At 33.1% G+C, this 23,527-nt stretch overlaps 1 protein-coding gene across 1 annotated transcript in view; it reads right to left on the reverse strand.

Annotated features, from left to right (window-relative positions):
* Window positions 1-23,527, reverse strand: part of LOC145256280 (uncharacterized) — a 46,002-nt gene that overhangs the window by 18,087 nt on the left and 4,388 nt on the right. Inside the window, exons 2-5 of the mRNA XM_080114964.1 lie at window positions 20,007-20,197; window positions 18,337-18,408; window positions 11,473-11,544; window positions 2,571-2,660 (exon numbers count right to left, since the gene is read on the reverse strand). Coding sequence (XP_079971090.1) covers window positions 2,571-2,660; window positions 11,473-11,544; window positions 18,337-18,408; window positions 20,007-20,159 — 387 coding nt within the window. The 5' untranslated portion in view covers window positions 20,160-20,197. The remainder of the gene's footprint in view (window positions 1-2,570; window positions 2,661-11,472; window positions 11,545-18,336; window positions 18,409-20,006; window positions 20,198-23,527) is intronic.

Here is a 23,527-nt window from a genome sequence, read left to right on the forward strand (position 1 = left end):
GGCCATATGGATGCTTCTTACGTTTGGAGGAAGAAAGGAGAAGCTTACAACCCAAAGAACACCATACCCACGGTGAAACATGGTGGTGGTAGCCTAATGTTTTGGGGCTCCTTTTCGGCTAGTGGTCCAGGTAGTTTGGTCCAGATAGATGGAACCATGAAGAAGGAGCAATATTTGGAGATACTCCAGAAAAACATTAGACAGGATGCGGAGAAGCTCCATTTAGGACCAAACTGGGTCCTTCAACAGGATAATGATCCAAAACATACTGCCAAAATAGTCAAGAAATGGTTTGAGGATAATCAAATTAATGTTTTGGAATGGCCTAGCCAGAGTCCCGACCTGAACCCTATCGAAAACCTCTGGCACATATTGAAAACTGAGGTTAAAAAGCGGAAACCTAGAAATTTGAGGGATTTGGAGAACTACTGCATTGAAGAATGGTCAAAAATCAGTGTTGATGCTTGTAAAAACCTTGTTGATAAATATCCAAAACGGTTACAGGCAGTTATTAAGAATAAAGGGCATGCTATTGACTATTAGTAAGAGGGGTATGAATAATTTTGAACTAGTGCCATTATTGTTTTTCTTTGTATAATGTTTCAAACTTGCATAATTTATTTATTTGTTGAGTTTAAATTAAATGCTTATGCTTGATTTATTGTTTGAAATCCCTTTAATATTGTCTACCTTCTGGTTTGAGCAATAATCTTATAGAAATCTCAAAGATCCGAGGGGTATGAATAATATCGGGCACAAGTGTATATATATATATATATATATATATATATATATATATATATATATATATATTATAGTTTTCATTTTTTAATTAATAAACAATTTAAATGGAATGAAATAAATGAACTTGGTCGACTTATTGTCACTTTTGAATCAGGTCGAAACTTGAAAAGAAATAGATTTATCGTCCCCTGTTCTTTGACGGAGAAGCACCGGCTATGTGATGCAGAAGTATCAAAATTGGTTACTGTTGGAAATTTTGACACTTCTGCATCACATAGACGGTGCTTCTCCGTCTATGTGATGCAGAAGTGTCAAAATTTCCAACAGTAACCGAATAGCATTTACAAGTGTTCGCACCTGAAGAAATTAGAATTTGGAAACGGAGCCCATATACACTATATTTCGTTCATTTTTTTTTTGCACTTTATCTTCCCCATATTACAAGAATTACAGTCTTCGATAGAACCCGACTTCCTTAAAATAATATCATGTGTGTCTATCTTTCTACCAACATCCAAATCTGTGGTAAATTTGAATAGCTAATACATTAAAAAAGCTTAATGAGGAAGGACCGTCCTGTTAAGTATTTTCCCTTGTCTAGTAGTAGCAGCATTAGTAGTAGCAGCATTAGTAGTAGTAGTAGTAGTTGTAGTAGTTCTAGAGGAAACCAAGATTAGAGTAGTAGTAATATCGTATGGGTTAGACCTCTATACGGCTATTTTTAGTCAGTTTGAGAAAGTGTCTTCAGATAGATGTGCTCTTGCATAGCTTCCTTCCAGTCGGGTCTCTGGACAGTGTAAGATCAGGTGTTCTGTGTCTGGGACTTCCTTACACTTTCGGTAGATTGGGGAGTCTATATGGCTCCGCCTGTGTTTGTTTACAGCAGTGATACAGTGTCTTGTTCTGATCCGGTTTGCGGCTATCCACTGCTTCCTACTATTTGTAGCAAAACCTGGAAGGCGCAAAGCTGGGTCTTCAATGATGTCCTGTCTATTGAAAGTATTTTTCTCTATTCCTTCCATGTCTCAATTAAATGTAAAGTTTGTATTTTGTATTTTCAAAACTTGAGTCCGGAGTTATCTAAATCATTTTTAAAATTTATTAGATTCGTAAGTTTTTGATTTTCTCCTCGACGTTTTGAATCTTTTGTTGAGTTGCCTCTTCCTTCCTTATATGGGTTGGTATGATTGTGCCATTGTGTTTGGGTTGACTTCAGACATCCTGAGGTAATATGCATGGTTTTTGTCAATTGATCTTGTGTTTTGGCTCCGAGACCATGCTTAAGCACATTATTTTGCAGCACTGTAGCAGAATGCAACAGTTGTTGTTTTGGACGTGGATCACTATATTTGCTTTTCTGGATCCAGATCACTAAACAAGCTCAGAACAACATCTGATCTAGTGATATATTTATATGAATAACAGTTGTCCTGGTGTATGTGTATTTGTATTCATAAAGTTTATATTTTCCTAATCTATTTATATTTACATAATACCTTATTAAATTTGGATGAAAATTTTTGAAGAAAAATAATAAGCGTTATATATATATATATATATATATATATATATATATATATATATATATAAATATATATATACATATATATATATATATATATATATATATATATATTTAAATAAGAAAGGTCACCAACAATTGTTATTTATGATGCTAATGAAGTTTTACAACTTTCACTTAGCAGTGCACATCTACTATCATACCTTCTGTAGGATAATTTTACTACCGGGATATACTTATATCATAATAAAATTAGTCAAAGTAAACAACGAAACCAAGATTTGAAAATAAAAAAAAACATTACCTCAGCGAATAAAAAGGTCATGGAGATCGCAAATCCCATCGTGGAGAAAAAGGAAGCCGACAAAATGGCGGTCATCATATAAGCAGATTTCTGTAAAAAACGAAAGCGAGTAATAATTAAGAATGGGAGATGAGTAGTTTGACAGTCACAAATACTTTTAGTTCACAAAATTAAACCTATATTCAGATAATCTAATTTATATGAATAACAGTTGTCCCGGTGTCTGTGTATTTGTATGTCCAGCAAAAGCTCGAAAAATACAAATGTAACCTTCATAAAGTTTATATTGCCCTAATCTATTTATATTTACATAATACATTATTAAATTTTGATGAAAAATTTTGAAGAAAAATAATGAGTGTTATATATATATATATATATATATATATATTTAAATAAGAAAGGTCACCAACAATTGCTATGTATTCTTTAACATAAAAAGCTATCATATTTAGACCATTGTAATAATGTTTTGAAATTCAATGATTTAAAAACATTATTACAATGATCATAATATTATACCTTTTATATGAAAAATCAGAACACAGAATAATAAAATAATGTTAAAAAATACATAGCAATAGTTTATGACCTTTCTTATTTAAATATACATTTTTCTCTCGTTGGAATCTCTCAACCAATTTTATATATATATATATATATATATATATACACATATATACATTTATATATATGTATATGGGTTTGTATATATATATATATATATATATATATACTAGCAGACCTCTTTTAATCATTATATATACATATATATATATGTATATGTATATATATATATATGTATATGTATATGTGAGATAAGTCACAGATTAAAAATCAGGTGAATTATCCTGTCAGATATTACTTTGAGGTAATACTTTCAGATGATCTTATCCAAAAAGGTAAAGCTCAATATTTAAAAATAGAGCAATATATAAGTTTGTTGATTGAAGTTAAATTCTGTAAATCAAAATATAAACACATACATTTTTAAGTTAAGAATTTATTGTTTGAAACAAGGAATATATAGAGAGAAATTACGTTTCTTTCCTTAATTCATGGATTTTGTTTGCTGGTACTATAAATACTTATTGCTTGTGTATTTTGACGTTTAAGAAAATATATGAACATTAAATATTAATACAGAAAAAATTAACAATTCTATAGTTTAATATTTAGAGATTTGTCACACACACATACATACACACATACACATACATACATACATATATAAATTAAATTAATAACTCCCTATAACCAATTGAGTTTCTCTACGTAATTACAGATATGTTTCATGAGAAGGACTTACAATTATCAACCAAATGTATCCCCATATCTTCTAAATACACCTTTATAAGACACTTAATAGCAAGTATGAATATATTTATAAAGAACTTGAAATGGAAAGCCTACCATTTTGATAAACAACAGAATCAAACCACTGAACTCGTATATCAACAACTTGAAGAAATGGAAAAAAAAAACAACCTCAGAGAGGAGGAAGAACAGAGAAAAGCAGCCAAATACTACTGACTAAAAACATATAAAAACCCCTAAAAAGAACAAGGAGACTGAGAAATTTGAAAATGATTTGATTAACCTGATTAAAAATATTAAATTAAAGAAAAACAAAAATATTTCACTCCAATCCTTAAAAAAATAAATAAATTTTCGAAATCTATTTCAAAAAGCCGCCAAAATAAACTGATAGTACCGGCAGATAGAACTAGACATTTTTACACAATGGACTATATACAGTATAAAAATCTAATATATAAGGAACTTAATAAAAATTACGAAACAATAAATAAGCAAACATTAAATGGAATAAATAACGAGGCAAAAAATATTTTAACTAAACTTAAAATAGATAAATACACAGAAATAACAGTACAAGATACCCCGAGGTTTGTTTTAAAAGACCACGAACAAGGCTTTAATATAAACCCTACTATTCGACTCGTCTGCCCCTCAAAATCAGATATATAATTAATTAGTAAAAACATATTAGAGAGAATTATCCCCAAAATTGAATCATTAATAAAATCCCCACTATGGCAATCTTCCACCCACGTAATCGACTGGTTTTCTTACATTCAAAATAAAAATAATCTTAAATTTCTTTCTTTTGACATTGAATCATATTACCAATCAATATCGCCGATTCTACCAAATAAATCTCTATTAATGGCACGAAAACTAACGAATATAACGCAGGACGAAATTAAAGTAATACTCGTAGCTAGAAAATCTTTAATGACCTTTGATAACAAGTATTGAACCAGAAGAAATGCCCCTAAGTACTTAAACGTTTTAATGGGCTCCACGGGCTCAGCTCAGGTCACCGATCTGGTTAGCCTTTTCCTTTAAAATGAAATTCATTCTATACTCCACGACAGATCTATCTGGAAATTTTTATTCATAACTTAATGCCCTTATGAATAAAATTTGGAACATCAATATTATTATTAATATTAGTTTATGTGATATATTTACCATTAATGTATATTATTTAAATATATATTTAAGTTTAATCTATACTATATTTATTAACTTCAATAAATAAATAAATTATTAAAATTACTAAATTCAATAGGTTTCCATTATATTATATAATCTAAATAGAATAAATTTTTGTCAAATATACTGTTAACCAATATCGTCTTGTTATATGTAAAACGGAAAGAAAAAATTAAAATCTTGAATAGTTATCTAAACTCAAATGTAAATTAGTATTAAGCCGACTTCACAAATTGATAAAAGTTAATTATTGGATTTTAATTATAAGGTGAAGCTCGAAGATTTCAAACTCGAAATATATAATGCCAAAACATCCACCCATTACGATGGGAGGGGCGATTATCATCAAAAGCGCCCTAAATTGATAATTGAGCCCTGGACTTTTACTAGGCAGATATTAATAAGTCCCTTATACCCATCCCCCCTTTTTAATGGAGAGTAGATTATACAGTGGATGTGTTATCGAAGGCTCCAGTAATTCTCGCTTCTCCTTTTTTGTCCCTCAGTCCTCATGCAAATGAGTGATTTTTCTGACAAAGGGTGAAGGTAAAGCTGCTTTAAATGTCGGTAGTGCTTAGTAAACAGTAGTCTAAGATGTCGGAAATTTTTCTGTCTCTGTCTGTCCTTGTGGCCATGTCACTAGTAAGGGTGCTGGAGGTAAACGTTTTGTCTGAGCTGACGTTATCCGCCATCAAGTCAGGAACCCGAACCTTGGATTAACCACTAAGGAGGTTGTCCTATCAGCAGGCGCAAAGTACTGGGACTGCTGTATTGACATTTGGTGAATGGATTCTGGACCATGCGGTAGCCTCTGGTGGGGCCTCTCGATGCCATACTAGTGTGTAATTGTTACGGCTTTACCTTTTCATGTGCTACAAAAAATGTCTTTTTCTCTCTAATTTTCCTCTCTGTACTGGTCTAACCAAGTATGCCGACCTGTTCCACAAATCCCAAAACCTCAACATGAAACATCTACAGAAAAAAACTCGAATAAACCTAGAACCCCATCTTCCAACGTAGACCCCTACTACCATGTGTACAACATCAGGGGTCTACGTTCCAACCTTCCAGAGGTTGAAACCCAATTACAGGAGACGACACGTGACATATTCTTTCTTAGCGAAACTGAGATAGGGCCGATCACTTCCCTAGATGAGTTCATAATTAACGGATACTCTAACTTAACATCTAAATCTGACCCCCATGATCGCCATGGGCATGGAATATGTGCCTCATTAAAGATGGCTTCTCATGTGGCAAGAATATCTCTAGAGAAGATCCTAATTTACCTTATATGTGCTTCAGGGTTGCACTTGCTTATACCACTGCATTTGTATTTGCCCTCTATCGGCCCCACAACAGCGAAGTTACTATCTTTAAGAGCATATCTGAGAAAATAGACCACATCATGTCTGCACACTCCTCGGCTAACATCCACATCCGTCATGACTCCACCGTCCATAACGTGGAATGGCTGACTCACTCAAATAAGACGCTCGATGAGGGGAGGTTCTGTCATGATTTTGCCATTGCTTATGACCTCACTCAGATTGTTCGCGAGCCCACCCGAGTGCCCGATACTACAGGTCAATATGCAAGCCTCCTCGAACTTTTTCTCTCAACTTCCCCTGAGCTATGTTCATGTTCCGTTCTTTCTCCTCTAGGATCCTCCGACCACTCCGTCGTATCAGTTAAGATAAAAATGAAATGTAATAGGTCCCCAGACGTACCCCTCCACCGTACTGTATACCGATACGCCATGGCTGACTGGGATAGCTTCCGCAGATTTATATCTGATCTACCTCTGCATTCCATGTTTAAAAAGGATGTGCCCTCTATAGTATCAGATCCTGACGGCTAATTGTAGGCATAGACCGATTCATACCATCAACAAAATTCCAACAAAAACCTACCAGCCAGCCATGGTTCTCCCCAGAATGTGCTGCTGCCATCGCGCACAGAAATCACTTTTTCCATAGCTACCAACGTAATAGATGCACTGAGACTAAAGCTGCTTTCAGGACTGCCAGCAACCACTGTAAAACAGTAATAAAAAATGCAAGAGAGCTATATGCCCAGTCTATTAAATCCAAAGTAGCTGATCAGCGGCTTGGTTACCCAAAATTGTACTTTGTATTGTTCACCGCTTCTAATGATAAATTATAAAACAAAGCACATTTACTCAGTGTAAAACTTTATCATATTTCTTTTTTTTTTTTTTTGGTAAATATGAAGAATCTTCTACCCTCGAAAAATCCTTTAAAATTAACACTTTAAAGGTTTTCGGGGATGTGAAAACGAAAATACCGTATGAAAATCCGGCATACGAGTAGTTTCTATGATATAAATAAAGGTATTTTCTAAAAAGTTGGAAATTACTTTTCTATAATAATTTAACGCCAAAAGTAGCATCCACTTTATGGCCACATTTTCGTTCGGGGGGGGGGTCAGTGTACAATGAACACAAAGAACTTCCAAACAAAAATTGATCATAAAGTGGGTGCTCGTTTTACTTAAACTATTATATACAAAGGTTCCCATGTTTTAAACTAACAGTATTTAATATTTGTGAAAATACTTGTTTTCCGGAATTTTCAACGTTATTTTCGTCTTCAGCACCCCCGAAAACTTTTTTGAAAGTAACATGTCTTCATATACGTTAAACTACTTGTTTGCTGGAATTTTAGACGTAATATTTTTTCTGGAAAACATATATAAGTCGTAATTATAAAAGATGGTCACAGGCAAAAATAATCCATCATATTTAACCCTTTTTTAACTTGTGATTAAGTGAAATGAAAATTTAATGCCATCCTTAAATGCGTAATAATAGTGCGATGTAATTTTATCCATTTATAGTTTGTGTAGTATATAATCAAACATGGAAACATGTAAATCGAATCCGAAACCCGAAAACCAAATAAAACGAAATATTATGCTATGTGTCCTTAGAAATACAATTGCAGTATCTTTTTTGATAAAATAAAAGGGTAATTCAAAGTAATTGTGAACCACAGCTGAACATGTGAAATAATAGCGTGATTTAATTTTAGCCAGTTATAGTTTGTGAAGTAGTTATAATGGAAACAAACTTGAGAATTTAAAAAAATCGCATCGGCAACGCGAAAAGAAACTGAGATCAAATGTTTTTTCTCAGGAATCCCTTATAATGTTTTATATATATATATATATATATATATATATATATATATATATATATATATATATATATATATATATATATATATATAATATCCCTTATGGCCCTCTTGCACTTTAAGTAAATTACAAACTTCGTAATCTCAAAAAAATGATTTGCACTACATTATAATTAATACCATTCTTATCACTGCGAGAAAAATACTTGGATTATTGCTTATATGTCGTGTTATTTGAAAAAACGCAAATTGGAGTTTTATATTTTCGTTGCTGTTTACATTTATTTCATTTACATTGACTAATAATTATTAATTATATTTTGTTTTAGTAATAAATATAACGAGACAGTAATTCGTTTGTGCTAATATAAGGGAGACCCTCTTGCACTTTAAGTAAATGGAAATTAGGAAGTAAAAAGAAACAGCAGTTGTTTGACACTGGTTGAAAGAATGCCATTGACGTGATAGAGAAATATTGATAAAATTTAAAAATTGTTTAAAAAGAATTGGAAACAAATTTATAAACTATGTATTTAATAATTAATAATATTTAAATTTTTTTTAATTATTTTAAGTTAAAATAGAATGTAAGAATTGAAAGTATTGTAAAGGAATTTAATAAGTATTTAATAATAGTATAAAAATAATTCATGTAAAAGCATTTTTAAAAGAGTTTAAAAAAGACAGTTTTTTTTTTCAGTTTCTTCGTATTTATCTCATAAAAAAATCTGTTTTATGCTAAATAATTTTTTTTTAAAAGTGCTTCACTGGATACGTGGACCCTGCGTAAACAGGTGTCTTTTAATGAAATGCACAAAAAAGCTTTTTCACTTTTTCCGTATTTATCTCATAGACCCTTTTTATCATGCCTGTATTTATTTATTTCTAAGACAATCATTTATTAAAAAAAAATGTTTTCTACTATTGTTAATGTCAATATCGTTTCTTTTTATCATTTCTAATTAATTAAAATTACGCTTAAAAATTGTTTTAAAAAAATCCTGCATTAATAAAAATCATCTATTAAAAAATAATTGTTTTCTAATATTGTCAATCCATTTTATTTATAAAATGACCTCATAATGTCTCTATCCAATCAATGGCATTCTTTCAACCGGTGTCAAACAACTGCTGTTTCTGTTTTTACTTCCTAATTTCCATTTACTTAAAGTGCAAGAGGGCATCCCTTATATTAGTACAAAAGAATTACTGTCTCGTTATATTTACTATTAAAATAAAATATAATTAATAATTATTAGTCAATGTAAATGAAATAAATGTAAACAGCAACAAAAATATAAAACTCCAATTTGCGTTTTTTAAAATAACACGACATATAAGCAATAATCCAAGTATTTTTCTCTCAGTGGTAAGGATGGTATTAATTATAATGTAGTACAAATCATTTTTCCTTCGAGATTACGAAGTTTGTAGTCGGAGTATTTAATATTTAATACTCAGGGAAGTTATGTTTGTGTAAATATTCGTAGCGTTCCTTTTTGAATGATGATTTGGTCAATCCGGAATGTCCGAATATGGAGACGTCAACCAATGAGATTTTGAGGAATGCTGGAAGGGAGAAATCATTAATCAAGTAGTTGTAAAACGTTAAGAATAATCGATGTGTAAGAAATTAATAGTCAGTTAATGGCGGCGTAGACGCAGGAAAGTAAAAAAAAAAAACATATAAATGCACGCGGTGTAGAATGAATAAGGTAATGGCTAATAGCGTAAATATAATAAATTTTTATGTGCAATCTGTTGTTGTAAACCTGGGCCAAAGGGGAAAAACTGCGTCTCTTTTATTATGTACAAGATTATATTGGACCCAATATATAGTAATGTTTTAAAAAGTAAAAAAATGGCTCTGCGCCATCACCGAGAATCGAAATCAAACCGTTTAGTTTGCAATTTATTTTTTTCTTCTGCCCATAATGACTGAGATATGAAGACACGTTTACAGTAGGGCTAAAAATGAAAGCATGAACCAGTAGCTATTACGTTATACTCGTTATGCCGTCGTTCAACCGTAATCTTTCAAATTTCATTTTAAAAACATTTTTACATTTTTGTACCGATTTTCCCGGGCTTAAACCCAAACATAAAGTTTCGCATGGGGTCAAATACCTTACATATGAAGTTTCATGCCGCTAGACCAGAAACTGTGAAATAAGTTTTCAAAGCAAAATTTTTGAAACAATAATATATACACATACATAACTATATATGGAAAGAGCTTTTGTTTACTATACACATTTTACGCAAATATTATGCAAGTATAAATCCTATAGAATATCTTCAAGAATATAATTACACCTAATAATTAACTAAAGATGATCATCCAATGAGAAAAAATTAGTAGAGAATTAATTAAAATAAATATTTAAGAGAATTAGCTAGGTCGTTTGCTCGTGAATGCAATTCCCCGATCCATATATAAGAAAGCTATATTTTATTTTTAAATGATCCGTAAAAGGGATTTTAATATGAATAACAACACACACACATAGACACACACACACAAACACACAAACACACGCACATACACATGTCTAAGGAGTATATATATACATATATATATATTTAAAAGAGTGTCACCATCAACAATTGTAGGTTTTTAAGACTTATCATTTTTTAATATTTTAAAATATTTTTATAACGCGTTTCAAGCCTTGTTCAGCTCTGTTCATATATATATATATATATATATATATATATATATATATATATATATCAGAAGAGAGCTGAACAAGGCGTAAAACGCGTTATAAAAATATTTTAAAGTATTAAAAATGATGAAAGTCTGAAAAAACTACTATTGTTGATGGCTACACTCTTTTAAATATACATTTTTCTGTCGTCGGCGCAACATAATCCTCACTATATATATATATATATATATATATATATATATATATATATATATATATATATGTATATATATATATATATGTATATATATATATATATATATATATATATATATAAAGTTCTGCTAGTTGGTGAGAGAGCAGGTTGTTCAAGAACGTACGTAAGGAAATAATACAGCATTTATTCAAATAAAAACAAACTCTACCATTTTGGGTTAGTTTTTACGAGGGAATACAATCGTATTGTCATCATCAGTAAGTCTGTGATTGTTGGAACAAAACTAAAGTTTGAGGTAAAAAAAAAAGACAAAAAAAATCTATGTATTTCAATTTTAAATAATATTAACAACTCACAAATTGTCGGATTTGTTCAGCTGCTAATCCTTCCCATTCAGCCGATGGGCCAGAACTTTCATTCAATAATATCTGAAAATAAAAAAAATAATATTAACCATTACAGTATTTCATTTGAAATCTTAATGTATCTATCTATCTATCTATATATATATATCCACATATATATATATATATATATATATATATATATATATATATATAGTCATCCACATACAGTACTGTTTCGCTGTTTCACAGCTCATCAGTGCGGCTAGACAGGCAACTACCTCAAGCCAGGATTGAAACCCGACCGTTTGTATATATCAAATCAAGTCAATAAATATATCAAATCAAGTCAAGGCTCCTAACCATTACGCTATTGGCGGCTGCTTGAACGAGTAGTGAGTTTAACGATGTTTTAACATCGTTCGAAATACCTCCACTCGATTTGTTTACACAAAGAGCGTCGCTATATATATATACGTTTAGTGGTTAATTTAAATTCTAAAAAAAAAACATATAGACACATATATTCGAATTAAGAATTTATTGTTTGACAAAAGGAATATATTGGAGTGGTTAACATAACCCTCCTATGTATTCCTTTTGTCAAACAATAAATTCTTTTTTCAGAATTTAAATTTAATCACTAAACGTATATATTGCTCTATTCTTAAATATTGAGCTTCTCCTTTTTGACTAGGATCACCCTGAAAGTATCTCCAAGTCGTATCTATCAGGACTTTCATCTGAATTCTAATCAGTGTCTTATATATATATATATATATATATATATATATATATATATATATATATATATATATATATATATATATATATATATGCTGTAAACTCTGGTATCTGGTTTGTGGGCACTCTTCCAGTTCTGCATAATGAACGCTGATTACAAGAAAAGATTTACATTAGAATTATTTGAATTTATATTCCTAAGACGTAAATAAATGTTGTTATTTCGTATTAATATAGTGATTTTGAGTTCTTTATCAAGTGTCCTTATTTTCGAGATATTTCTATATTTTTTATTTTATGTATGTGAGGTTGTGATCTTATAACAACTTTCTATTAATCGGCGATTTCGTTAAATTTACATTTATCGATCCTGCGGATACTCTACTACTTTCGACTTTGGAAGAGATTCCTAAAAATTAATAGCTCTTGATTATGAAATGATGAACATCGCCTTACACCCTTACAAGTCTTCTAGACCTTTTCCTCACAACTTCCCCTGAGCTATGTTCATGTTCCGTTCTAACTCCCCTGGGATCCTCTGACCACTCTGTTGTAGCAGTTAAGAAAAAAATGAAATGTAATAAGTCTTCAGACGTACCTCTCCACCGTACTGTATATCGATACTCTATGGCTGACTGAGATAGCTTCCTACCTACCTCTGCATTCCATGTTTAAAAAGGATGTGTCCTCTATAGTATCAGATCCTGACCGACTGGTTAATTGTAGGCATAGACCGATTCATACAATCCAAAAAATTCCAACAAAAACCTAACAGCCAACCATGGTTCTCCCCTGAATGTGCTGCTGCCATCGCTCACAGAAATCACTTTTTTCCAGAGCTACCAACGTAATAGATGTACTGAGACTAAAGCTGCTTTCAGGACTGCCAGCAGCCACTGTAAAAGAGTAATATTACATGTAAGAGAGCTATATGCCCAGTCTGTTAAATCCAAAGTAGCTGAGCAGCGGCTTTGTTCCCACCAGTTCTGGCAAACAGCGAACAGGATCTTAAACAGAAGCGTGCGTTCTATCCCAACTATCATCAATGGACAGAGGGTCATCTCGTCAGCATCAGACAAGGCCAGACTATCTGCCAAGAAATTTGCAGCTAATTCTACCCTATGCGATAATTACCATCAACTCCCTGTATTTCCTTCTATAACAGACAACACGCTATTCAACATACAAATATCTATGCGTGACGTCGCCAAGCTAATCAAGAAGCTTGATTCCAGTAAAGCAACTGGCCCTGATGGCATTCCAGTTATAGTGCTGAAAAAACTCCAACCAGAAATTGCCCCCATACTTACAAAACTGTTTAAGCGTTGCCTTAAGGAGAAGTGGTTTCAAACACCCTGGAAAACCTCATCAGTATGCCCTGTATTTAAGAATTCAGGTGAAAAGTCATCTCCCTCTCATTACAGACCAATAAGTCTCCCGTGTGTCATGAGTAAGTTGTTGGAATCCAACCACCTCAACAGAAACAACCTTCTTAGTGACACACAAAATAAGCTAACTGAATAAATTTTAAATAATATTTCTAAATCGTGCAACGAAAATGATTCTATTACAAGAAATTATTAATAAGATCGAGCTAATTATTAAAATAGATTTTCTTTAATATAATATGCAAATGATGGCACTCATACAGAAAATTAAACGTGAAATCTCCCTTGATAGAAATAGCCTATTACGAATTGATATATCTTTTTAGCAGGAGAGGTGCACACACAGATCCCCTTTGCAAGAAATAGCCTAAAACGGATTTATATATTTCTTTATTTTTTTGTCCATGGAGAGTTGTACACACAGACACACGAACATTATATATATATACATGTATATATATATATATATATATATATATATATATATATATATATGTATGTGTGTGTGTGTGTGTGTGTGTGTGTGTGTGTGTGTGTGTGTGTTGAGTGTTTTGGGAGAGAATTATACCAAAGTGCTCGAATATAAAGAAAGATTTTTTTATAAGAGCTTAATATTTATTAATTTTAAACTGTACAGACAGTCAGAAAAAATATTAGTACTCTCGGTTTACAGCTTAAAATAAGCGGGACCAGTTAGGGGTCAACAATGTTAGGCTCTCGTCAGCCTAATTTTTTTATAGAATCAATATGGCTAACGAGAGCCTACCATTATTTACGAACTAGCGGGGGTACCCGGCGTTGCCCGAGTGTTTGTTTCCGGGACGGGGGGGGGAGTTTAAAAAAATGTTATGGTAGGTAAGTAGGAAGGATCAAACCCGGAGTCATGAGTAAATGTAGGAAAATAAAGTGGGGAAAAAAAACAAAACATCTGCAACGTTAACAGTTCTGCCACCAAGAAAAGTTCATTCCAGTTGTTTAGAAAAAAAGAAAAAAAAAAAAACACTATGGTAGGTCGGCGCGAACGTGAAAATATAATGTGAATTGTCCAGCACCCTAACCACTACGTCACAAAGCACCGCAGCTTAGTTTAGTGATTTTAAATTACTTCACATGATAGAACTACGAAGCCAAACCGGTGTTCTCTTCTCAACTGTTCCTTGTGAACGATCTCCAAACGGTGTTAAGTGGTGACAGGGGGAGGAGGAATTTTTAAGAGAGAAAATATTTTACCACTTCCATTGATCTTAACCGATTTTTGCCGTGACTTCTCAGCAGAAAAAGTATAGAAATCTAAGATTATCGAGGAATTTGAGAACTAATAAGCCTATAACAAACCTCAGATATTGTTCTGCCGTTTGTGCATAATGTATTTGCATGAAATATCTTGATTTTTAATCCTATTACGGTCAAAATCCCACGGGAAAAAATGAGTTAATTTTATTTCTATAGAGAAGAGAAGATAACTAGTCCCTTTTATAGTAGGCTTGAAACTGACGTTACCAATGTTTTAGTTACCTTCTGTACAGTTACACACACACACACACACACACACACACACACACACACACACACACACACATATATATATATATATATATATATATATATACAAAAATCTATATTCCAATTTTCAAGATGTTGTCAAGCTTACGGTTGATTTTTTTAGTATGTTGAAATGTTCAATTCTGGACAACACCCGTTTCGAACGGTAGATTCATTCCTGTAATAATTACGTCAATTCTTTAATTCATGCCGCCCTTAGCTCACCAGATGCTGCCGAGAAGTGTACATGTACTTACTTAAAAAAAAAAAACTGTAAGATGGACAACATCTTGAAATCTGAAATATAGACTTTTCTCATTTTTTTTTTATAGGCTCTGTAATTACACCGAGATACAAAAATTAAAAGATTGGTATAAATAAAATAAATAATATATATATATATATATATATATATAGTCATCCACACATATATATATATATATATATATATATATATATATATATATAGTCATCCACACATATATATATATATATATATATATATATATATATATATATAGTCATCCACACACATATATATATATATATATATATATATATATAGTCATCCACACACATATATATATATATATATATATATATATATATATATATATATATATACATATATATATATACATATATATATACATATATATATATACATATATACATATATATATATACATATATATATATATATATATATATATATATATATATATATATTTTTATTAGCGTAATGGTTAGAAGCCTTGACTGCCGTACAAACGGTCGGGTTTCAATCCTGGCTTGAGGTAGTTGCCTGCCTAGCTGCACTGATGAGCTGCGAAACAGTACTGTATGTGAATGACTATATATATATATATATATATATATATATAAACTACTTAATTTACTCACATAAAATTAATATACGAAAGTATAGATTTATGAGTAAACTTTAAGTATTTACTTCAAAACTGCTCAATACGTATTTAGAGTTAGTTAGTTATAAAATGTATATGGCGATTAAGCTACACTGAATATTACGCGGAATATTCAGTGTAGCTTAATCGCCATATCCATTTTATAACTTACTCTCTCTCTATATATAAAGCTGAATGACTGTGTGTGTGTCTGGTCACGAAGAGGCACCTATATGGTTAACTATTTTTAAAAAAACTGATTACATATAAGGATAGAAGATATATCGAGACACAGGAATGGACATGTTTGATCTGGCAGAACGGTGGTTCATTAACATTGTGGGGTCTGAGTTTGCGCCTGGTCCACAAAGTATGGAAATAAAAAATTAAAATAAAAAAAAAGTTTACAAGTGTTTTTGATATAGATGTACATAATAATACTTTGATAAGTATGTTTTAACTTAAATAGGGATGGTATAATAAAACTGTGGGGTCGGCGTTCGCGCCTCGCTTCCATAGAATGGAAATAAACACACACTTTAATAAAGACTTTTCATATGTATCTGCGTAATTATACTTTGATAATTATGTTTCAGTTTGAAGAAATATGGTATAATAAAATTATGGAGTGTTCGTTCGCACCTGACCTACGTAGAATGGAAGTATGTCACAAAGTTTAACAAGGTTTTTTAATATAGATCCACAAAATATTGTGATAAGGCTGTTAGTGTTAACAGGTATGGTATAATAAATTATGGGGGTTATCTATTTTATTTGTACTTTTATCATATTTTGCTTTGGTTTTGATACCCCCAAATTCGAAGCTATCTCTTTACAACCCTTCCTGTTCATAACCTATCATACTTTCATAAATCAGAGTCCATTTTCTGTAGGCTGTTTTCGAACCCAGTCAACGACGGGTACTTTTGCTAATATATATATAAATAATAAATGACAAAAATGTTATTTCAAAATTCATGGTGTTGACCATCTTATAATTTATTCCTTTAATTCAGTTGAATTATACAATTCTTGACAGTATCTGTTTCGTAGCACAACATCAATCACTTAATTATTATATCAATCATTGAATCTATTATTTATGGAAAATACAATAGAGCGTAATAGAAAAATAAGTTATTTTTCAACTTCTCTTCCAATTTTCGGATTTTAGTCGTGTCAAATCACACTTCAATTCTATTTGACGGATTGATTGTTGCTATTTCTTCTGATGAGTTAAGGCCATAATAGATTCACTGATTGATATAATAATTAAGTTATTGATTTTGCGCTACAAAATAGGTACTGTCAAGAATTGTATAAGTCAACTGTATTAAAGGAATAATTTAAAAGATGGTTGGCATCATGAATTTTGGAATATAACGTTTTGTCATTTATTCTGTATATTCCTCTGGAATTATATTGAGCTTCTTAAATAAGGATTGATATATATTATAAGAAAATATATTTCTGCAGAAATATATATATATATATATATATATATATATATATGTGTGTGTGTGTGTGTGTGTGTGTGTGTGTGTATGGATGAAAGTTTAAGCAAGGGAATGAATCTAATTCTTTAAGAGGCAACTTATCAGGATAATACAAAGCTCAACAAAATTGTATTGGATATTATTTAGAAGTAAACAAGAAAGGAACATGAAGGTACAAAAACTATATATTATATATATATATATATGGACACTTATGTCATGGCATTTCGAAGGCTAATTCTTCTCATCAGAAGAGTGAATAAGGTGCTAGGAAACATGATATGGATGCAACGTCCACCGGTAGTTACATTAACAGCACAATAGATTATTAAGGCAGTTTGGAGGAGTTAAAAGTGGTTTCTGTGATATAGGCGTCTAGTTTGCATTTCTCTGCTTTTCTGATGAGAAGAATTGGGCTTCAGAATGGCATGGCACAAAGAGCCCCCACACTTATCCAACATCTCTAAATAATATGCACAATGTTGAATAAATGAATAAATATCTATATCAATAGGTATATTTTGTACCTTCATTTTCCTTTTTTTTTACATATATATTTATTTATTTATTTATTTATATATATATATATATGTGTGTGTGTATATATATATATATGCGTTTGTGTATGTGTGTATGTATGTACAGAGAGATAGAAAGCGAAACGGGAGAGGTGGAATGTATGTCAATTTGCGTGATTCTATTTCTAATATTCAATATATATATATATATATATATATATATATATATATATATGTATGTAGGGGTGGGTGGGGGTGTATAAGATTAGAAACAACTCACTAATTTCCGAATTCTCACATCTTCATGCATTTGTTGTCCTGCTTTAGTGCCTAGGTGTCCAACCAATAAAATCTGTAAAAAGTTAAAAATGGGTATATATTATCATATATCAGAGCATTATTTGCAAACCGATTGTTCGGCATAAAAATATTTGATGAATATAAGAAGTGTCTACAATAAGTCCACAGCCTTTTTTAGTATGACCATTTTTATTGACATACAAGAAATTCTAATCGCCTTTAAAGTAATGTCCTCCAGTTGCAATGCACTTCTTAAACCGAAGGAAGGCCCATGGAAGTCTTATTATGTGAGATTGTCAATGACCCTAGTCACATCCTATTTCGTCTCCTCCAGTGTCTCATTACGACAGCCTCTAAAGTTTTAGAATAGCCAAAAGTCACAGTGAGGAAAGTTTGGACTTTAGTGAAGGTGAGAAACTTTTTTGATGCCCATAGTCTATTATCTTTACTAAGAACCCTTAGAACAAACTTGGTTCAAATCATCCGCATCTGTAATTCCTCGCGAATAATTGTCTCTTCAGTTCCCGCACTGACATCAAACTCTGCACTTAGTGTCTCTATTGACACACGACGGCCCTTATCCTTGAAATTCTTTATTTGGCCAATCAACTCTGTTCTGACTTCATTTGCCTCCCCCACCTTTTATCATATCTCACAGATTCCCAGCATCGCTTGAATCTCTTATGCAACTAATTAACGATTAATGCAAGGTGGTTTGAAGCATTCGATACGTTTCTGCGGCATTTTTATCAAACTTTAAACAGTTTTTTGGATATCGTTCGTCTAAAGTTTCCTTACGTCGAAATTGCATTTTCGATATTTACCAGCTGTAACAATCACAATTTCGTCGTCGTTGTATGCGATCGCGTCCGAGATGTAATTCACTACAGCGTAATTCAAATATAGTCCGTAGCTGAATACTTGATGCTTCGCCAGGGCTATCAACAGTTTTTTTTTATCATGACGCCATCAATAGATGGGTTGCCTACCACGGCTTAAGAGAAGCCAATCTACCCTCCTACCTAGATAGATCGCACAAGTTTCCTAAGCTGGTAGTTTACCTCGCGATACAGACAGCGCCCCGCTTTCCCAAATGGTCACCCAGCTTGTACTGACCAGGTTCGACGTTGCTTAACTTCGGTGATCTGACGAGAACCGGTTTTTCAACGTGATTGTGCATTGTTTCCGGATAAAAACTGATTAAAAAGTTTCACATGTCTGAATATGGTATATACTAAATTTCAATATGTAGATAGACATCCGTTGAGTATGTAGGCTGAGAAGTGTCCTCTCACACAATTCTCACTTTTATATATATACTAGATAAACCAATTGAACTCAGATTCTAAAATGTGCCATTTGAAACTTAGTACCTTATGAAACTTATATCGAATTATCTTGTTAGAGACCCCATCTATATGTAAGTCCTGAAATGTATCGAATTACCTGTTACAATGTGCGCTATTTATAAGATTAGATATATTGAAGTTTGGCGGATGGACTGACAGACGAAATCTATTGTAGAGTCGCTTAGACGCATCTACCAAGTGAAAGAATTGGTTCCTGAATAACTTGAAACTTTGCATTGGAGATTAGAGCCATTTCCATTGGACATTAAAGGTTGAAATATTGCGAATATTTTTCACTTACCCAAATGCCTTGAAGAAGTGCACTCACAGAAAAACCGAAGAAGTCTTTTGCTGCTGACAAGCCAATAATTGCGTTGAAAATAGAAGCAAAACCGAGGACAAGATGCAGGTATCCCGTCACTACCATAGAAGCATATGGGTAACGAGGGGTCATTTTGCGTTGTTAGTGTTCCTTGAGATGGAAAAACAAAACTACAAATAAAAGAATAAATTCGGCTATTTTATTATTATTTATTATAACATTCCAGTTGAACATATATTGAAACCTATAGAATGGAACAGTAAATCCATCGCTTAAAAAAAAAAAAAAAAACACTACTGTTTTATTTTAAAACTTTTGTTGAAAAAAATCAATTCGGATAACTTGATCATGTAGAAGATATCTATTCAATGTAGCCGCCTTCAGACTCTATTACCGCCTTGACACAGGTCCGGAACAAGAAGCATGCATTCTCTACAAGCAGGGGAAGCTCAGCGAATACTCGGCGGATCAAGCTGACTTTAGTGTCGTGGGGGGGGTCATGTTGGTGAAGTTCTCGACGTATGATCAAAGGAAGTAGTCCAGCGGGTTCAAGTCGGGGGAGGAAGGAGGTAGCGAGAGAAAGATATAAAGTCATCGCTCTCCTTCTGAAGCCTGGGTTTCGTTGGACCTGTGGGCCGGCGCCAAATCCTGCTGCAATACCCAGGGTGTGCCAGCGGCTACATGATTGTATCAAGCGATCATCTAACTCTTCAGTACATCCAGATACACTTTGGTGTTGATTTTCAAGTAGATTTCGGAAGATGTGAGATAGCATGATGTAGCCCTCACTTAAACCGAAGATCATAACTGTGACCGGAAATGTCATTGAACTGTGCCCTCACGCGTTGAATCGTCCGGATTTTCATTTTTAGGGTACTGGCAATGGTCCTGTTGTCATACCTTAGATTAGTAGAGAGCATGATTATAGAGCGGCTCCCTCCGATCTCACCCGTGGAACATTGTTTGAGACATGATAGAAGACTCATATCGCTCTTGAGATTTGTACACAACTGACAAACTATCAAAATAAAAAAAAGAAACCGGCTTCCATCAAACGGTAATGGAATCATGTCGTCTCCTCTAGAGTGAAAATTTTATCGCCCCACCCGGTATTTAAAGCTTGCAATGTTTATTTCAATATTGCATACGTATATATATATATATATATATATATATATATAGTCATCCACATACAGTACTGTTTCGTTGTATCACAACTCATCAGTGCGGCTAGACAAACACCTTTCCCCAGCCGTGGATTGAACCTACAACCGTCGTATTGACAGTCGGCAGCTCTCACCATTCGACTACGAATCAGTGCCGTAAATATTTCTCCTAGATTGTGTATTAAATCCACACTCTCTCGTCCCACAGTGCTCGAACCATAAGCTTGTTTACAAACAAAATAATAGTGGGCTTCGCTTACTCGCTTTTAAATACGCGTCGGGTGAAAATCTATTTACAAAGCGCTCAACCCAAAGAGGGGGGCTTTAATTGAATAATTAAATTAATATATATATATATATATTAGATATAATATCTATATATAATATATAATACATATAACTATAAACACCGAGCCACTCTTGTGAGCATTAGACAATATCTGATAAGTTCCCAGAATCCAAATCTTAAAATGGTATATGAACACCAAGAAAAGAGAACCAGTAGAACTACCTGCATCACAAAACTGGTCAAACATTTAGCACAAGACTGCCTTACAAATGAGACAGAAACTGCTGTTCCTGATATTCATAAATGACCTCCCCGACAAAATTGACTCTGAGATGGGTATATATGCTGATGACACCACACTCTATAGCAGGCACGACAGGAAAACAAATGAACATATATCTAAAGTAATGGCAGAAACATTAGAGGATGACCTCCAATCAGTAGTGGAATGGAGACAAAAATGGATGGTAACGTTCAATGCCACCAAGACAAAACTGGTTTCATTCAATAATTACAAGAAACCTTCTCTACCACCTATAGCAATGGCCAACGACTCTTTATCTGAGAGTACGTCTCTCAAGCTCCTTGGCCTAACGTTCACAGGAAACATGAGTTGGAACAATTACATCGAGAGCATTGCCAGGGCCGCTGCAAGGAAGGTGGGCTCTCTCTACCGTGCTAGAAAACTTCTAACACCCGAAAGTATCCTGTACCTCTATAAGGCCACTATTCGCCCATGTATGGAGTATTGCTGTCATATTTGGGCCGGTGCATCGGCTACTAGTCTCTCGCTCCTTGACAGGGTTCAAAAGAGAGTCGCAAATCTGATAGGCCCTAAACTGGCATCTAAACTTCAGCCTCTGTCCCATCGTCGAAACGTTGCATCCCTCTGCCTGTTCTACAAGTATTATAATGGTGAATGCTCTGAAGAACTGCAAGCACTTGTGCCCCCACGACGTGAACACCCTCGACAGATCGGACAAACAGCAAAATCCCACCCCCACACTGTAGAGATCCCTAGATGTAAAAGATCTTTCTACTCCAGTAGTTTCTTCCCCAGAACTGCTAGACTTTGGAATTCCATTCCAGGTCACTGCTTCCCCAACTGTACTGACATGCATAAGTTCAAGTGCAACGTGAACCAACATCTCGCTGCCCTAATCCCTACATAGTACCCCAGTAGATGTTTCCCCTGATAGTAGTCCCCTACACCAAAGTGGCAATGTGCCTTGTTTGGGGTGAAAATGTAATAAAAAAAAAAAGAAAGAAAGCAAACTGGCAACGGAAATATCACAAAAGTGTCAGAAAAAAATACACTAAGACTTTCCCTTGCAGAAAACTGGAAGAATGAGCTAACCAGCAGCGTGCCAACTATTACCTGGATGTCCTATCACAAGAATATATAGATAAAGAACAATGTAGATTGGCTGAAAAAAGCTCTTCACTATGATGAGGAGAAAATGATAATGGCCGCTCAAGATCAAGGCTTGAAAAAATTAGTAGTCTCAGCAATAACAAGTGCAAGTTCTGCCACACAGAAGTAGAGAGTGTGAGCTACCTGACATCCAATTGTAAAGTCCTGTTATGGGACGGCTATTATACAATGCGACACATCTTGAATGTCCAATGTACTAGCAAGCCTAGGGAACATCTACAAGAAAGAACAGTTGGAAATAAGTCATGCACCATCCACTGACTACGAAATTCCTACAGTTACATACCAAGAAAATTGGGACTATTAAGCCTGACATAGTGATATGGAACAAGAGGGAGAAAGTGGCAACCCTAGTTGAAGTAAGCGTCCCTAATGATGAGAAGGAGAAAATAAAATAACAAGGACTTGTGTACGACATGAAAAGAAACCGGAATCTTAAGAAAGTATCAATCATATCAATCATTTAAAGAGGAACCGGGCTAATGAAAAAAATTTCAAAAACTATCTGGCGAATATACCAGATGAACAAAGTGCAAGAGAAAGACAAACAATAGCACTTAAAGGGACAGTTAGAATCTTAAAAAGATCTCTCGGTTGGAGTAACTAAACT

Source organism: Euprymna scolopes, chromosome 32 (genome assembly GCF_053919585.1).
Source record: "Euprymna scolopes isolate OS-2025 chromosome 32, ASM5391958v1, whole genome shotgun sequence".
Classification (NCBI taxonomy): domain Eukaryota; kingdom Metazoa; phylum Mollusca; class Cephalopoda; order Sepiida; family Sepiolidae; genus Euprymna; species Euprymna scolopes.